A 19206-nucleotide genomic window follows, 5' to 3' on the forward strand; every position below is an offset into this window, starting at 1 on the left:
CAGATCTGGCTTGTCCCAGCACTTACTTATGTACCAAAATTGAAAAAAAATACAGGAAAGTAAATACAGTGGAAGAATCCTCATTTTTCCAAATAATGCAAATGGAGAATATGTTCATTTCCACAGGGATTTCTTTAAGGGAAAGTTAAGAGGGGCAGAAGGTAGGTGTATGGATTATATGGTAGTTGTAGTGGGGTTTGTGCTTTTGGATTTTCCTTTTTTTTTTCTTTTTTTGAGCTTTTCAGCTTCAAACTGACCTCCACTTTGCCACCTTTGGTTTCACAAATGTCAGTCCAAGCCTCTGGACCAGTTTCATGCCCAGCTTGCGCAGAACCATCTGATTGCTCTCTGACAGCTTGCAGTTATCAAGACACTCGAGAACAGTAGCAGCTGTAAAAGTAAACAAACACACCAGAAAAACTGCTTGTAAAAACACCTTGGTATGATCACTTTGAAGTTTTGAACATTTTTTAGGAGATTTCTATTTTTAAAGGCATTACTGAAATACAAATGCCTGGTTACCTACTTTGTAGTAGATGACACTGGTCAAATAATGGCAATATCCTTCACTGCCCAAACAGGGGAGATGGCTTTAAGGATTACTTTTGATTATGAATATTATAATCTACATTCTCAGTGTTTATGCCTCTGAGTCTCACTAGAAGCAACACATCCAAGTGTCTTTCAGGGTCTAAGAATTTTCAGTGATCTAACAGAACCAGAAGCTAGAAAATGCAATTCATTTACTCAGAAAATTTCCTGCACACTGAGGATGCTTTCCCTTTCCTCATTTCGTATTTTCAGGCAGCACCAAATCCTGACACTGAAATTTTTATGATGATGGATGTCCAGAAATATTGAGACATGAGAAACACTGTGAATGTGTAAACAATCAGCCACAAAACCTCTCATTTGGGCACATCAAAGGTAACAAAGTTATTTGTCCAGCAAGTAAAAAAACATAGAGAAAGGAGAATCTTGGGTTAATGAGGATAAAGTTCCAGGATTCAAAATTTTCACAAGGAAGTCATGGCTGTAACAAATAAAAAAAGCCCTTTTGCAGTTTCATTAGGGTGAAAATAACTCTTCAGAAGTTGACCATTAGCTAATAGGGACTAATGACTCAGGCTCTGAAAGAGCCACCATGCTTCCACCAGCACTGCACAGATGGAATCACAGCAGCCAAATACTCTGCAACCTCCTTCCCCAGTCTCTTGTCAGAGGTTTCAAAACACAAAGAGATCATAGAAAACACAATTATTTCAACGCCTGAGACACTGTAAGACATGACTTACAAATCTCCTCAAGTCTTTAAAAAGACTGGCGATGCATCTTGATGTACTAAAATATGAATGAAACAATCCATGCAGACAACAAGGCAGTGATGATTATTATTACTTCAACACCCTCCAGCAACCTGGATTTTTTGCAGTTAGAAAAGCCCAAGAGACTGATAGTTTAGGAGGAAGAGGCTGCAGAAACATCATCATTCCCAGACAGAAAATAAATTAAGAATATATAAATAAAGGCCTCTTCCAAGTCCTGCCAGCTCTTGAATCACTAAAATATCTACAGACCCATGTAAATTACTCCAGGGCTAGTGTTTGTTTTTAATTCAACTTCTATGTCACAAGTGACTTCAAACAGGATCTTGCTTTGACATTTGCCTATTTTTTTCCCCATTTCATCCTCAGATCTGCTGTAATTAAAAATCTTAGATATTTTTCGTCTCTCACATTTCTGAACAGTTCCCATCTGAATATCTGCTTCTCAGCAACCAGCATTCTAGATTTTCTAGGGTAATTCACTCATTGATATGCCCCTGATTTTTCTCTTATTACCAGACTCATAACTACTTACTATTCTTTCTATGCCATGAGCCAAAGCTTCTGATATTACCAGCAGGGTTAACGCTGTGAGCTTAATATGATCCTTCCATATTGATTAAGATTATTGTGTTATACAGTGGTATTTTCTAAATTCTGTCATTTTTTGTAGTTTACCCAGCCTGTTTATTTTTCTGTTTCTCTGGCAGCTTCCCCTGTGGATTCTGCTATTCCTGTGCAATGGCATTCCCAGTATTTGTACCTGTGTCATTCCATGCTCTCTGTCTTCACTATCTTATCTCCATCACTACCCATCTCTCAGGCATTTGCTAAGGAAGTGTCTGCATCTCAGCCTTAGGAACTGGGAGAATGAGATTTTCCAGCACCAGAACTAAAAAGCTTCTTCTCAGGGTCAAAATAATTCCATGAGTGAAATCACAAACACTCCAAAGTGAGTTTATACCCCTGCTTGGTTCCTGTGAACAGCACAAACCCCATTTCTGGTACTTGGATAAGCTCCACAAACTGAGGGGTTTTTTGAAGTGTTTTGGAATTAGCCACCATCCTCCCCTGCCTCCCTTTATTGCTATCAATGAGGCCCAAGATCACACTGCAGTCAGTTCTGATCATATTTCAAGATTCACCCTAAGACAAACATAATTCCAAAGTGCAGCTACACTCTACAGAAACTCCATACTCTCTTTTTCTCTTTTTGGCCTCCTGTATTTCCCTAATTGCACCCAGTATAATCTCTTTTCACTAAAAAATTTCTCTTATTCCAACATTATCCCAGCTATGTCCTGTACACAGTTGGTTCTTAAAACTTGGGTTTTCTGAAATCCTGTGCTTATATTAAAACTTGAAGAGTCTCTGCAAAACTTACAGGAGTAATATGTACAAAAGCAATTTATGCTCAACTGAATTTCAAACAAATATTTTCCACATCTAACAGTTTATATGTTCTGTGTTCAGCTCCTGTATTACAGCAAGGCCAGTGTGATCACCTGCCAAATCCTCTGATGTGCTGTTCCAACACAACATTCCCTGGTGGCATCTGCTCCTCCCTCACAGTCATTTCTGCTTTTGCTCCCCTCGTTTTCCCTGCTTTATCACTGCCCTGTGGATTTCACTCCTTCCAGTACCATTTGTCACCAGGTTAATCTTCCTTTCCCTTTTCTACTGCAATGGCTCCAAACACTGAACCCAGGATATTACAAACTTACCATATGGTAAACAGTCTTCTCTCTTGCCATGTTTAAACAGCTGTGCCTACAATTAAAATAGGGAACACAGACATGAGAATACAGATATATCAAGCATTTAGCTCTAAAATGTTTTTAATGTTCTTACAAGTGTTTGCTGATTTAAATAGCGTGAAAGGAAGTGTTGCAGGGTGCAGCTCTTGGTGACTGCTCAAGGGACTGAGGTGGCCAAAAAACACTCAAGAGAAAATGGAAAAAAAACCAGAATAAAAAATGAGAATAGAAAAAGGCCACCAGTTTTGGGCTAGCTCAGGCTCCTGACCCATTGGGCTCAGTGCTGGGTCACAGGAGCTCAGTGTGGAGCAACCACAGCTTGTGAGAGACTACACCACCTACAGACACCTGCAAATACACCCAGAGCAGGCCAACTGTGCCCAGGGAATTTTATCTGCACAGAAATATCCCAGGGAGATTAAGCCCCAGCACTGCAGAGAGACAAAGGGACTATTAACACCTGCCAGGTTACACATTAAAAGCTTCCTCAGCTCCTCGTGTATCAAACTCTGGCCAGGCACTTGTTTGTCCTTGCTCTGGCACTCACCAGAAGCAAAATCTTCCTCAATAAATATGCCTGGGAGTTAAACAAGAACAGACTTCCCCTCAAAAGAGGTACTTTCTCACACATACCAAACACACACACATGCCTCCCGCGCTGCAGGCGTGGCTGCCAGCACCACAGGCAAGAAAAACACCTTGGGGCTGTGTACCCAGCCTGTTTGGGTTTGTTACTAAATTGCATTTCAGGATCTGTGGGATCAGTGCTGCTGATCAGCTCCACTACAAGCTATACATGGGAATTTGATATTATATATGAAAGTATTTGAGATTTTAAGGCAGGCAAGTGTGAGGGTTTCCTTAGAAGTGACATTTACCAAGCAGCAATGCAATAGAATGACTTCAGGCCCAGCCAACAGAAATAAATATCACTTCAAATTTATAAATTGGTACAGCTTTTAGCAATATATGAAGTCAGTATTAAAAACAATACAAAAATTTCTCACTGACATACAACAAAACTCTGCCTGTACTAAAAAGCCTAAAAATATGTCAGAGGACCTGCAAATCTTTGGTACAACAAATCTGGAGCTTCTCTAAAATTTCTCTATCTTTGTTGAAACGTGCAGAAACTCATTTCATCACTTTGTTCCTGTGCTCTGCTTTAATACCCCATCACTGGTTTCTCCATGCACTTTGCTGTGGATGCTGGAGCATCCCTGCATCCTCACAACTCCTTCTCCTTTCTGCCTGACCTAACAGCAAACATTGTTTTTAAGGCACACACAGGCTGCCTCCAAATTATTATTATTATTATTATTATTATTATTATTATTATTATTATTTTCAAGCATATTCAAAGAAAGCACAGTGTAATTCTTCAAGCAGTGATAATGTAAAGAAACAGCTTTTTAACAGATCCTTGGGAATGCTCCTGAACAAACAGCTTCTGATGTGTGTTCTCAGCACACAGCTGGGGAGGTGGAAGTGAATCCTCCGAACACCAACCCATTTTCAATCTGCAGTTCCTAAATTCTGGCACCTTTCTCCAAGCTTCTCCTCATGTTTTCACACCCTAGGGTCCAAGTCTGAATTAAGTCCTGACTCCTCAGGAACAACACAACTGGAAGGTGCCACCTCTGAGAGAGATGTGTGAAGGAATCAACCAACACACAAGCAGGAATTAAGAAAAAATTCAAATATTGCACAGTATTTTTAATGCTTTTCCTCACACACCTATGAATCAGTTTAGAACAGCAACCTCAGCAGGTTCCATTTCACAACCGTTTCTATCATTTTCTGAACAAAAAAGTGAAACAGACATTGTCTCCCTACAGCAGTTTCACCAAAACTTAAATAAAGTTAAACTTAAATCACCAAACCATTTTCAACACAGAACATCTACTCCTACTATGAGGATTTATAATACACATTTTGTAATAAAATCATTGTGGCAACAGCTATAGATCTATTGAGATGTGGGTTAAGGCATTTTATTGATATGAGTTTTTAGAGGAAGTAAAAATTGCCCAAAGGACACCATAGCTAATTAATCAATAATTATTATTTTGAATTAATAACTAAACTTTTTAAATAAGGCCATAATATTTATATTATCTATATGAGTTTATAATAGATTATAATATGATTTTATAATATGATTTTTAATCATATAGATTTATATAATCTATATGATTTGTATGATTTTTTTTGATCAATAAAATATGTTACCCAATGGTTTAGGAATAAAGACAGCTGAAAATGCCAAATGTCTGAAAGGAAAGAAGTTTCTTTCTGCACCCACTGAGGTGCACTGGGGGTCAGAGACAACCTTGGAGCAGGATCCTGACATTTCTACAAGTGATATATTGGGTATTTGTCTGTGTCAGACAAGTTTAATAGCTGTTTTGAAAATAAATTTTACAGAAGTAAATAGGTAATAGCCAAATTGTGGAGAATTCCTCTTCAGATATTTAAGACAGCAGGAAATCCTGTCTGAGGTTTTTATCTGAGTGTGGAGAAGACAAGAAGAGAAGTGTTGGTTATTTATTTATGAGTCAAAGCATGCAAAAGCATCCCCAAGTCCAAATCTCTAAAACTTTTGAGTGTAATAGGTATATTTTTCCCAAAAGAAATAAAAGAGCACTTTAACCAATGCTGGCTTTTGGGAAAGCAGAAGAAATATTTTCTTCCAGCACAAGCTACAAACAGCCAGGCATGTGCAGAACAGTTACTCCTCCAGAGAAATCCTGCAAACCTGGAGCTTACAGGGGTCACACTAAAAAAGAAATGTCAAACCTGGAGCTTACAGGGGTCACACTAAAAAAGAAATATCAAACCTGGAGCTTATAGGGGTCATACTAAAAAAGAAGTGTTCATGATACATAAATGAAAATCATGAGGAAAAAAAAAATATACAGCAGCAAAAGGGCAAATCAGCATCGCAGCACCCAGCTTAAACTTCCTGCCTTGAAGGAAGAAAAATATCCAAGGCACACCATTTCCAAAAATCTGATACAAAGTCATTAATGAGCTTGGTTTGCTGCCTGCTGAGCAGGGCTGAGCACAGGAGCCCGGCTGTCGGAGCATCCCGGCAGTCGCAGTTACGCCACAGGCTCCTCGCCCAAACGAGGACACACAGCACACACCAACCCACCCAACCTGCTCCACTGTTGAAAAGTATGTGACTCCCTCTCTTATAAATAATTAAGCCACCTACAAATTAGAGAAAATCAGTGGTGTGCAAGCAATGACGACTGTCAAGTCTGGCTCTGCTTTAGAAACAGCGCAGGGCAAGGCAAACAAAGCCCAGTTTCTTAATAATCCCAGCAGAGACACCACACCTGCCAATTGTCTGCGTAACCCACTTTGGGCCCGACCTGCAGCAGATCTATCAGTCGGGATCATCTCCAGGACTTGTTCCCCAAGCTACACAAATCACCAGGAGGGGTGGCCTGGCTGCTGGGGAGTGAGTGGATCTTCCTGCCGAGCAGGAGACGCGAGTCTGCATCTCCCCTCTGGTCGTAACCAAGAGAACTGGGAGGATAATTCCAGCCTCGCTGGGAAGAGCAGGAAATGATTCCTTGCCCTGCTCTGGAGCACCCCCTGGTAGCCACACAACACCCCGGGAATGCCACCAGCCATCCCTGCCTCCCGGCCAGGTGCAGGGGGGGAGAACATGCTGGCAGAACTTCCCTTAGAAGCAGGGAATATTTAATGCATTCTACGTGCAGCTGATGGTAAAATGGGTTAGTTAAAGGCCTTGTTCTTACTGTGCCTCCACACAAGCAGCATTCCTGCTGTGGGCCGCACGTGTTTGGGTGTTGAGCATCGACATGAACGCTGACAGACACCAACACAGTGAGGGCAGCTTTCATGTGATCCCTGTTTTTTATCAGCTGAACATCTGAAATGTTTAGACTAACACATGGAGAGCTCACAGAGTATCTCATTCCATCTTGAGATTACCAAAACCCACGGATTTTAAATAATCAGAAGAAAAAAAAAATAGCAGCTTGAGATAGTACTACATGCTAACAAGAAAAAGAAACAGCTTTATGATAACAGAACTTCTGAACCTCGAATGAACCACAAAACTTCTGGTGAGAAGAGAAAAACCCAGCAGTGTCAGACAAAGCCACATTAGAAGAAATACTCCATGATAGTCAGGAGAGAAATGGCATGAGCAGAAAGGAGTCGGTGCCCTTGGTACCTGCAGACATAGGAACGTTTGTATCTCACCAACACTGCTTTTCCTACACCTTTATCACCAAACCACTGAGCAATAACCCCTTTCTTAAAAAAAAAAAAAACACCAATAGACAATCCTAATACAGACAATTCTTTGAGAATGCCAAAAATACAGAGACTTGGGAAACATTCTATTTGGAAATATTCTATTTTTGTGCCTCTGGGTCTGAAAGAATGGAGTTAGAGAGTTCTTTCTTCCCTGGAGCCAAATTTACATAAGCATGTAGCTATTGCTAAATAACCTTTGCATTAGAGACAGCTCAGGGAAATGCCTCGTTCTTAAGACTCTCGAGTTTCATCAGATCACTGTGTAGGGCGTTTTATTTTTTTTAATTATTACTCACACTTGTATACTGAATCACTTATAAAACAAATAAGGTTTAATAAGTTTCAATGCCCAAGGCTACCTCAACGTGATGACATCTCTGTCACGCAAGAACTGGGAGTGCTGCGCCCTGCAGCGATAACTAAAAAGCTGTTTGATATAATGGCAGGTTTAAAAGCAAACCTCCAGACCAAGAGAATTTAAAATGCAGATTCTTGAAACAGGCTAGAAGTTTCCTTCAAGTAAACAAATGTTATAAAAAAATGTAGCAATTTTTTAATAATCCAACATTTTCAGTCCTTCAAATGCCAAAGAACAGGAGCACAAAAGTGAATTAAATGGCATAGCGCAACACAAGTTTCAACAAAGGAGGGCAGTTTGAGACACTGAATTTGAAATAGTGTCAGCAGAGGTGCCTGCTGGTGCCCCCCATTGGGAAATGGTGAGTTCCTGGGGACAGGTGGAAGGCAGCAGGGAGCCAAAGGCCCCGCTGCAATTACAATATGCAACGGCGGCTGCGTGTTCCGACAGGAGCGCGGAACAGCCGGACTCGTTCTGCACAGAACGCTGAGTGAGATGAAACAGCAGCACACACCTGATCAGCCAGGCTCACGGCCACGGAGAGGCACATCAAAGGGCAGCCACGGCCAAATACTCACTGCGTCCCTGACTTGCAGTTTCACTTCATTGAAATGCAGGAGTTTCGTGTCTTTTCCGAGCAATTTTTCCGTGCCAGCCTCGCTCGGAGCTGCTCGGTAAATGCAGACCATGAGTGGCACAAAATCCTAACCCAACCAAAACCCAACCTTTTCAGGGCAGCCCCACTCAGCTCAGATGTGGAGAGACTTTTTTATCTCCACTCTGGTGGGTTACATCATTCCCAAAATGATGTAAAACCCCCAAATCCACCTTGCTGTACTGACTGAAAAATGGTCTTTTTTCTCCTGCTTGTTCAGAGAGATGGCCAAGCAGCTGCAGTTTCACTCTTAAAGTAACAAAGTGCTGGAGGAATCCAAGGGTGAAGAATTCTGAAGCTTGTTGCCACAACTTTTAGCTGCCCCTTACGAGACTGTGCTCTGCTTTACACATTTAGTGATTGCTTGTTATGTTAAAATATATTGTATTTATTTATAGAATAAATAGTATGTATTATATATTATATAAAGTTAGAATCTTGCATGTTAAACAGAAGTATTTACTTATATTGAACACTTATTTTCAGCTGTTATTTTTGACAACACAGTATTGCTACAAGTATGAGACAAAATTCTTAATAATAAAATATTAAGAACACATGTAATTATATATAAATATAATATTTATAACATTTAACTCTTGAAATACATATTTCCTGCTCCCCTTAAGCACCTACATGCACACATACCTGTACACATTCTGAAAAGCTTTACTCCCTAATGATACAACTCATTGTAGTGACTAAAAGGAGAAATTGAAGACTAAATGCCAGAAAAGGCTTCACAAATTTGCTCATATCTACCAACTGGAACAGGAATATGAGCTGTGGAGAGGAAAAAAAATCACAGAAAGCAAAGCAGCAGGCTCTGCTCCCAGGTCTATTGTATCACATTCTGGTTTCGATTCTACTTGTTGAGTATTCACCTGTTTCGCTTAGTGCGCACTAATGAACAGGTGGATGGAGCCAAAGCCAAACTCAAAGGAATTATGACAAAACACTAATGCATTATACATCCTGCAGGTCTCATCATGCCCCGGGAATGGCAAACAGTCAGGCTCCCTTTCCAGATCTGACAATAAAATGATGAAACATCATTCTGTCTTTTGAAACGCTGCAATGCACACAAATAACGCTTCCTCCTGCTTAAGCAGCAGGTCCTCAGTTATTCTAAATATAGATCATTTTTTCTCCCTTCTGATTTGGAAGAGCTCAAGAGGAAGAAGAAGCAACCAAAAAAACCCCCACACCCCACACACTTGCTCCAGACCTTTGCTTTGATGTTTAGTACCACACTGCACACAAGTTCTCTTAGCAACTGGTTAAAAAGAGTAGCAAATTTATGCAAATTATCAAAACTTGTACAAATACCAGCAAATCCTCAAACCTGTGCAACTGCAAAGACTGCACAAGGGCTCGTGATCTGTCTTCACCTGCACTGCCTTGGTCAACAAGCAAACCAAAATGGAACAACAACTCCTCCACCCACACAAATGCCTCCATTCTGCCCAAATACATTCGGACATCAAAACTGGCACAGACACCAGAACTGTTACCCCAGGATTTCAAAACACACCCCAGCACTTTTAAAGGTGTAAAACTACAACAAGGCTTTTATAAATAGCCCTTCTCAGGATGTACAATAGGAGCACTGCCCTGGAATAGTAGTTCAGGTACTGCTGATTTTTTCCCATGCACAGTATGTCCATTTTAAAACTCAAACTAAGAATTCAGCTCCTTTGAATCACATACCATTATCAATTCACAAGGAAAGGGCATTAAACAAAAAAATCACTCAGATTATCAAACAAATCTAAACACACTGAAATGACTGCTATTTTGAGTTATTGATGAGTATCTGTATTGGCAACTTCCCTTTCATTTGGGGATAACAAAAAAAGAAAATATACATGCATGGGAAGTTATATTGTCTAAACTATTGTGGAGGAAATTCTCCTTTTTTCATTGCTAGGAACCCCTCTGTGCATTTGCTATCCATGGCCTCCCGTAGCAATATAGGATGACCATAAACCCAACTGTCTATCTTTTAAGGGAAAAGCAGTATTTACCAGGGCCTGAAGCATGCCATTCACGATGACAGTGCCTTCCATGGTCTGGGAGGAGGATTTGGATAACATGGAGAGCACCCAGTCCAGGAAATCTGCCATCCTGCTTTGCCTGACATCAGGGCGGACAATAAACCTGTCAGAGAAAAAAGGAAAACATTGCAGCCATTGACTTTATGACACCAAATGAAAAATAATTTTTCCTCTTATCCAAACTGGTTGTAGTTCTTGAAAACAATTCTTCAGTGTGTACTTCCCCAAATCACAGAAGATGGGAACACTCCAAACCATCCTATGTTTAGCCCAGCTGCTTCTGAGCAAGGCTGTGATCTGGAATTTCACTTTCACTTCAAACCCAGCTAAAAACTTGGGTTCTAGAAATGTCTTGTCTTAATTGTAAAGCAACAAAATTTCCAAAGCTTTTAAGAAATTATTTCCATTAGAATTACTGAAAAGCTGAATCAAATAGGAGGATTCTTCACCTCTCTCACCAAAAACAGCCATTCTGCAAATGTGAAAAGCAGTGGAAATCAGCACTGGGTCCCTTTTGCACTGTCAGCAGCCAGGCCCAGAACAAGCAACCAGCAGGGCTACACTGGGGTTTCAGATATTTGAAAAGGTCAAGCACCTGTTATTTAACACACTAGATGAGTCAAGAGAAGTGTTTTTAGCCATCTTAGAAAAGGGAAAAGATGCTCTTCATGGCTAAACTACCATAAATCTACTCTCAGCCCTTCCCTGAGCAGCCAAGCCGCAGTCAGGGCATCACTTCAGTGTCCTGGCACCTACAAACCAGGTCCTGTTCCAGCAGTGATTCAGACTACATTTGTTCTAAGCTCACCCAGTGGAAACACCAGCACAACTCATGGAACTCAAAGAGGATGTGCCCCAGAGCCAGGACCAGGATCCTTCCTACACCTACAGATAACAGGGGAACAGCACCAGGAGCTTACTGATGGGGTATTAAATATATTAAACACATAGAACAGCTCAACAGTGAGCTGATGGGATGGACTGCCTTCTCAGACAGTCCCTGAGGTGCTCAGAGGCAGAACAATGAGGACTTGGGGTGAGCTGCAGGAGGGTTGTTTTGGGTTGAAGGATGAAGCTGTCTTTGGCCCAAGGGCACACGTCACAGAAGTGACCTGTGAAGTGGCTGAGCTGGTTCCTAGACCCTTCCTCAGCCCCAAGGAGTTTAAATCCTTTCCCAAAGGAGTGCCCTAACCTCCAGACTAAGATCAGGATAAGGATCAGCCTCATCTCCTTCTACTGCAACCACTCACTGAGCAGGCAGAAAGGAGAATTCACAAAATATACTCCATCTCCTTTGCCCTGGGAGAAGCAGCTCACTTTGGAAAACAGGAGGTCTTGAATCCTGATATTTCTAAACTTCACTTGAAATTCATAAACTCCTTGAAGCACAAACCAGGGCCTAGACTGTGCTACAGAGTCAGACTCCTGTATCTTATCTCTCCATCTGGCCCAGGACCACTGTGCTCCTGTCCACCCAAGTAACAGTCCAGCTCACAGGGACCTTGATAAGATGATTATGCTCAGAACTGGCTTTGGGGATGTGAGAATAGGGAAAGGCCATGGACACTTCCAGGGAAGGGGCAGCCACAGCTGCTCTGGGCAACCTGTGCCAGGGCCTCCCCACCCCGACAGGGGAGGATAAGGAGACAAACCTTGTCAAAATAAGGATGTAACAGGCAAGACTTTTTCAAGACTGCACAAATAATTCATGCAGTCTCTTGAATTTTGCTCTGATATATTTCAGAATAAACCAGAAAAGCACAAGATGAGTCACCAGAGAATTGTGAGTCTGGTCTCAAGTCCTTCATGAATTTTCTGCATGACACTGTACATTCTAAACCAAAAAAGTGTTTGATTTGCCATCAGATTCAGACCTGTAGCATTATACTCACTAAATATAAATTTCTAAAGCCTTGAGTCCTGTGACTGAAGCTCAGAATAAATTTAAAGTACGTACACAGACGGTTACCTCCTAAAAAGACAAGACAAGGTCTGTTCTACTAAATGTTATATTGAACAACTATTTTGATTAATCCCATAAATTTATTGCATCTTAACCCAGAAAACATGAATGCAGGTGTTAAAGCTGTGACCCTCCCACACCCACTGCCTCCGTCTCTCAATGCCCCCGTGTCCCCATGTCCCACTGTGCCCCCTCATCCCCGTGTCCCATTTGTCCCCATGTTCCCAGGTCCTCAGGTGCTGCTGTCCCCATGTCCCACTGTCCTCATCCCCTTGTCTCTCTGTCCCCATGTCCTGCTGTCCCCACGTCCTGCTGACCCCATGTCCCACTGCCCCCAACAGCATGTCCCTCTTTCTCCATGTCCCCAGGTCCCTCTGTCCCCATGTCCCACTGTGTCCCCTCATCCCCATACACCACTGTCCCCATGCCCGTGTCCCTCTGTCCCCATGTCCCACTGTGTCCCCTCATCCCTGTACGCCCCTGTCCCCATGCCCATGTCCCTCTGTCCCCATGTCCCGCTGTGTCCCCTCATCCCCGTATGCCCCTGTCCCCATGCCCGTGTCCCTCTGTCCCCATGTCCCGCTGTGTCCCCTCATCCCCATACATCACTGTCCCCATGCCCGTGTCCCTCTGTCCCCATGTCCCACTGTGTCCCCTCATCCCCGTATGCCCCTGTCCCCATGCCCGTGTCCCTCTGTCCCCGTGTCCCGCTGTGTCCCCTCATCCCCATACATCACTGTCCCCATGCCCGTGTCCCTCTGTCCCCATGTCCCGCTGTCCCGCCAGCGACAGCGCCAAAGCTGCGCGGGCAGCGCCCCCTGCTGAACACAGGCTGCAGTGCACAGTCGGGGCTTTTACCGCTTTAACAAGAAAGGAAAAAAAAAAATCAGTCACAACCTGAGCTGCCTAAAGGCCTCTGCCACTAGAATAACCAGGAATGTGACTGAAATAGATACTGAAACAAGAGACGTGTATGTACTACCCCTGCTCACGGTCTTTGTAATTTATTTCCATGTGCAGAGGACGCAGTATTCCCACACTACTGCATCCAATGCAAGCACTGATATCCCACAGACAGCTGGCAATTCCCAGCCCTCCCAATAATGTCATGTCAGACTAAGAAACAGCAGGGGGAATGGGAGCCTTTCTGTCACAGATGCACAAAAGAGACTCACTTGGACACCAGCACAGCAGCTGCATCCCGAGCCTTGTCACTGACAACCAGGTAACACTAAAGGGAAAAGAAAACTGACTGTAAAAAAATTCAGACTTGGAGATAGAAAAACAGCTATGTAACAACTCTGTACATAATACACTACTGAATACTTACATGACAAATATAATAATTACACATATTATGTCATTATTATGATTACAAACTGAGCTTAAACATAGTAGAAAGTTCATTTTCCCATTTAACAAACTGTATCTGAGGCAGAGTCTCCCTTTGTATGCCTTTGAAAGCTTCTAACATATTCAAAGGCAGGGATTCACCTCAGATAAAATGGTTTATTACATCAGGGGAAACAAGTTCCAGTCTCACCTGACTCTAAAGCAGCAAACAACAGACTGAAGATGCAGAAGTACAAAAAAATTCTTTACAGATTAGACACAAAAATATGGGCTTAAATAATATGCAGAAAAGAATATCACCGAGGAATATACAGAATATATTAATATTTATCCCATACTGAATGATTGAGCCAAATATGCCAGTTCTGAAAGCATTCCAGGATGTGTTTTCCTCACCTTTGCTATGTCCAGGATGCGATCCATGGTTGGCTGCCGAGCCTGCCCCTCCACGGAAACCAAGTTTCCATCAAAACGGGCCAGATCAAAAGGAATCAGGCAGATCATGGACAGCCACAGTAAGAGCATGTAGCGAGTTTCCCAAGTCTGGAAAGGGATGGGAAAACAAAGGGCTTTTACTTCATTTTCTGCAACATGAAGTGCTGAGAGCACAAATTACCCCCTGGTTCCAAGGAATTTTCAAAGATGAGCAAGAGAAAACTCCCAATATCAGTGCCCTGAAACTCCAGAGGACACAGAACTACAAGCTATCCCAAACAGCAAAAGTGTAACAAAATGAATGGACTCTCCCCCTCAATCAGAAATCTAGGCATCCTTGTTTGCGTCCCAAAGGAAAAACCACATCTTCCTATTTTCCTGTTTTTTCCTTCCATCGGCCTATCTGTGCCTCTACACACAAATATAACAGAAGTATGCTCTTCTCCTTAATTTCTTATGTATTGCTTTCATGGGTTTACTGAAACAACTTGAGAAGAAAGAAGGAAGTTTTTCAAGCTTTAAAGCTGTGCATCTATAGCAGCAAAGCATCAGAATTGATGTTTATTTAAAAAAAAAGCTTTCATTTAGAGCAGAAATACAATTATTGTCTTCAAATCCATGATTTTTGTTACTTATAATTGATAATGATCTCTCTTAAAATTTATCTATCTTAAGCAGCTCTCTGGAGCTCTTCTTTTTCCCTATTTAAAAATATAAGAACATAAACAACAGCATCCTGGAGTCAAACTGGATGATTTTTCAGTTACTTCTTTTAGAGATTCAATGCCTTTCACTGCTCTTTTTCTTACTCTTGTTACAATCAATTTGCTCTTTACATGAGTAATTAAAGGTTCTACTTGCACCTCTACTGCCACTGCTTCTAAATTCTTGGAATCCTAAATCCCATGAAAGAAAACCAAGATCTCTCCTTGGGGTGGGCACTTCTCCTGTGACAAGATATTGAGTTCACACCAAATCCAGGTGTTAACACCAGACAGGTCCTGTCACTGCTTTATGTACTTTCCCCCAAATTTTTTCCTTCAGCTTTTCCCTGGAGACATAAAAGTTAAACAAAAGGTACAGCAAGTCTTCACCTCAGTGTCTCTTGGGTTCTGCTTTGCAAGCATATCCAAAACAGGCTGCAAGTCCCGGACTTCATGAGGGAACAGTGGCAGGAAACGTTTGTAGCCTCTCACCTAAAGCAGAAAGTTCCAGAGTTCAGTCACCCATCCAGCACCAGCACATACTGAGGGGAAAGGCTCTTGGAGGAATTTCTTGACTAGGATCCTCATGTCATAAGGAGAGTAAGGATGCGAATTAAAGTCTTAAATACCTTGTGATATTTGTGTTTTTACAAAGTGATTAAGAATTCATGAAATGATAATTAACTTTAAAACAAGGGACATTTGGGTACTATCTAGTCCAACCCTCCTGGTAAAGCAGGGTCACCCCAGCAGGGTGCCCAGGACCACGTCCATGTGGTGTCCAGTATCCCAGGCTCAGCCCTTACAGCCCAAAAATATGTTCTTGTGCTTAAATGTGAATTTCACATCCATCTAACTGTTCACCACACTTTATTTTTCAACATTATAACTCATGTTTTATCACTCAGTATCTTCATGTCTGCAATTTCTTTTGCATTCAGACCTGATTTTTACTAATCTGGATCATCAAATAACAAACTGCCATGAAAATGGGAAACAAGAGAACTGACGTTTATTTAATTGCATTAGACATTTATTTTAATATTTCTGAAAATAATGAAGAAAATATTCGTAACTTACAAATTTCAGTTAAAGAACATTAAATTTAGGAATTTTTTTACCTTTGTAATGATGTAGAGAAATTTAAAAGCCAGGTGAACTAGCAGGGGAGGAGATCCACTGTCCCGTACTATCTCCAACAAGGAATTCATCATCCCCTCTGGTGAAAGGAGAGAAAAACAGTGAGACTACATGCAGCTCACAGAGTTTCTTGTACTTCTTACAGAACAGAGGAGACAGCAGTTATATAATGGAAGTAATACCAGCCACAGCAATCTTGTAATGCAAACCCAGATCTTCCAAGGTAACAGATTTTTAAGGATAGACACAAGAATTATTTAAGGATGACATTCCTACCTAAGTGGCGATCCAAAAGGTGAGGCTGCTCCTGGTACTTGTCCATTATACCTGAAAATGAAAAGATATCTGTAATAAACTACTCCAAGGCTCTTCCAGAGCCTTAATTGTGCGATACCTTCTGATTCTGAACAATTTTAGCTTAATATTTCTGCATCCCTGAGCTGCCACCACCTGTAAGTGAGGTCACAAAGTTAAAAAACCACGGAGTGGATGGAGCTTGGAGAAACTTGGTCCAGTGGCAGGTGTCCCTGCTGATGGCAGGAGGGTGGAATGAGCTGATCTTTAAGGTCCCTCCCAACCCAGAGCAGTCTGTAGTTACAAGGAACAGTACAAGCACAGTGTGTCCCCCTCACACTGCACTCATTTACCTACACTGAACCCACTTGCAGGAGTATCTCCAATTTCCTTGGACAAACCTCCCACAGGCAACACTTTGCAATGAGGGCGCTCCTCACAATCCTCAGAGCTAGTTTCTTATTTTGAAATAGGATACAGGGAATTATTCAGCAAAGAACAAAGAATCCTTAAAAATTTTAACCTCAACAAACACAAACTGCAGCTCTTACCACTGTGCTCCTCAAAACTGCTCACATCCCTTACTCTATTTTGCTGACAGTAACATGGTCTCTTCCTTTTGGATACTGACTTGAGAAAGGACAAACTGAAATTGAATATTGGAAAAAAAAATAACAACTTGCCAGGGCTTTCAAACACAAAAGCTTTTTAATTTAAACCCAGAATCAGCAAAAAGCAGCTACAGAAGTGAAAGCTGCATTCCCAGGGAGATCATTAAGTGATCCAGTGTGGCACTGGAGATTGCCTGGCTCCTTTTAGCTATTTGGTCAGAAAACAGCTTTTGAATTAGAAAACTAAATCCTCCTTAACTTTCTCTTTTCTATATTTGTTTCTCTCACAAACTACTTCACTCTCTGACCTTTTTCTCTGCTTGACACATCAACACTTGTATTTAAGACATGACTCAAAGGCAACAGTGCTGCAGTTGACCAGTGGATGACACTGCACAACCACTTTCAGATACCAGGCCATCCAACAGTATCCTTGTGCAATTCCACTGGGATACCAGAACCCCATCAAGAGGGAAACTTGAGCTCCTAATCATCACTGACTTCCCACCTTAATTAATGATGCCTTAAGCTGCATACAAACACCAGTGAACACGAATTCCAACACCAAAGCAACAGCTTTCCAGCAAAGGTGGAACTGAAGAGCAAATTCTTTTCCCAGGTCACAGCCTGGCAAAGACAAAATAAAACCCCAAATATAAAAAGCTGAAGAGAATGAACCTACATCAGATCCTCTAGAACTATTATTTCAAAAAAGATCTTGCTGTATTTTCCTACAAAACTGTAGTTGCAGATTAAACTGTTTCCCAATGGTTCATCAAAAAATGAGCATCATGAGTTTTTCTGAACCCATTGGAAACTTTCATTAAAGTCCCCTGGAATAGGTATTACTGTGTTCTCTGTTCCCACATAAAAGGTATTCCCTAAATTTCAGTGTTCTAATCCATACATTGAGCCTCTTGGCAGATTTGGGACATTTGGTCCAAGAACATGGCAAATATTATAACCCAATACTGAACCACGTACACAGTATCTTTTTAAAGTATATTGAGCCTGTATTTACTGGGCAATGATATATGGGCAGAAAGCTCATAAATACAATTTAAATGCACAGAAACACTCCACAGCATGTGACAGGCAGAGAGGCACAGCAAGGTGATTTTTACAGCAATGTTTTTTCCTGTCCCACTGAATTTCCTCTAACATTTCCTCTGTGATGCTGAACAAGCTCACCAATGTGATTCCTGGGACTTCTGCCTGAGCAGTTACATGTCCATCATTTAGCTGGAACAGTCAGTTCAGTCAACCACAAAAAAGTAAAAAATAGAAAATTAACACTTTAAAGCACAAAATGGGTGCATTTCGATGAGTAATTAGGTTTAAAAAGTTGCTTTATTTGACAGACATACAAACTTTTAACTAAATTATGGCCTGAATTTGAATAGGAAACTGGAGGCCCAGCATGAGCCAGAATTCAGATTTCTGGAATCTAAGACCTAAGTTTTCATTTAGGGTAGGTAAATGCCAGATAATAAAGGAATATCTATATGGAAAACAAAATGAGCAAAAAACTAAATATAAACTACCTGTTGATAAAGTTCCAGCATTATCATTGACCCAAAAATTAGCGGTTTGGTCGCTCTTTTGGCAATCAGCAACAACAGAATGAATGATACATAATGAAATGTTTGTATCAAGCAATAGCAGCACCACTCCCTTTGGCTGCCGTGCTTACCTACGAACCGTTCCACGGCCATTTCTCTTGTCACCAGCTCCCCGAACACTTCCCGCAGGTTCCCGATGAGCTCCGCGACCTCCCGGCTCTCGGTGAAGCTGTCCAGGATGTTCCTGAGGCTGACGGCACCCGGCTCCCGCTCCTCGCCCTCCTCCGGCTCCCGCCCCGCTCCGTCCATCGCGGCGGGCCCGGCGCTGGCAGTGACAGAGGGAGGGCTCAGCTCCGCCGCCCCTCAGGCTGCGGGCAGGGCCGGTCCCGCCGCCCCTCGCACCCCGCCCGGCCCCGCCATGCGGACACCGCGCCCCTCCCGCAGCCCCTCCCGCAGCCCCGCCCGGCCCTACCGGCCTCCGCCGCCGGCCCGCACCGCGGGGCTCCCGGAGCCGCCGCCCTCGCCCCTCCGGTGCGACCACCCGGGACCAGCGACCACAGGGACCAGCGACCACAGGGACAAGCAGCCGGTGGCGCCCCGGGCCCGCCCCGCGCCGCCGCTCCCGCCCTGCTACGGACCGCCAGGAGGGACAAAGGCAGCGGCAGCGCCTCCGAGCGCGGGCCCCGCCCCTCC

The 19206-nt window shown here is 42.5% G+C and overlaps 1 protein-coding gene across 1 annotated transcript in view; it reads right to left on the minus strand.

Annotated features, from left to right (window-relative positions):
• TBCD (tubulin folding cofactor D) overlaps positions 1 to 19131 on the minus strand; it is a 104316-nt gene extending 85185 nt beyond the window's left edge. The window contains exons 1-10 of the mRNA XM_063408886.1: positions 18986 to 19131; positions 18645 to 18838; positions 16323 to 16373; positions 16028 to 16125; positions 15297 to 15398; positions 14164 to 14310; positions 13590 to 13645; positions 10422 to 10554; positions 3050 to 3095; positions 258 to 390 (exon numbers count right to left, since the gene is read on the minus strand). Of these exons, the coding sequence (XP_063264956.1) occupies positions 258 to 390; positions 3050 to 3095; positions 10422 to 10554; positions 13590 to 13645; positions 14164 to 14310; positions 15297 to 15398; positions 16028 to 16125; positions 16323 to 16373; positions 18645 to 18822 (944 nt within the window). The 5' untranslated portion in view covers positions 18823 to 18838; positions 18986 to 19131. The remainder of the gene's footprint in view (positions 1 to 257; positions 391 to 3049; positions 3096 to 10421; positions 10555 to 13589; positions 13646 to 14163; positions 14311 to 15296; positions 15399 to 16027; positions 16126 to 16322; positions 16374 to 18644; positions 18839 to 18985) is intronic.
• Positions 19132 to 19206: the final 75 nt, after the last annotated feature.

The sequence above is a fragment of the Prinia subflava genome, chromosome 12 (assembly GCF_021018805.1).
Source record: "Prinia subflava isolate CZ2003 ecotype Zambia chromosome 12, Cam_Psub_1.2, whole genome shotgun sequence".
Classification (NCBI taxonomy): domain Eukaryota; kingdom Metazoa; phylum Chordata; class Aves; order Passeriformes; family Cisticolidae; genus Prinia; species Prinia subflava.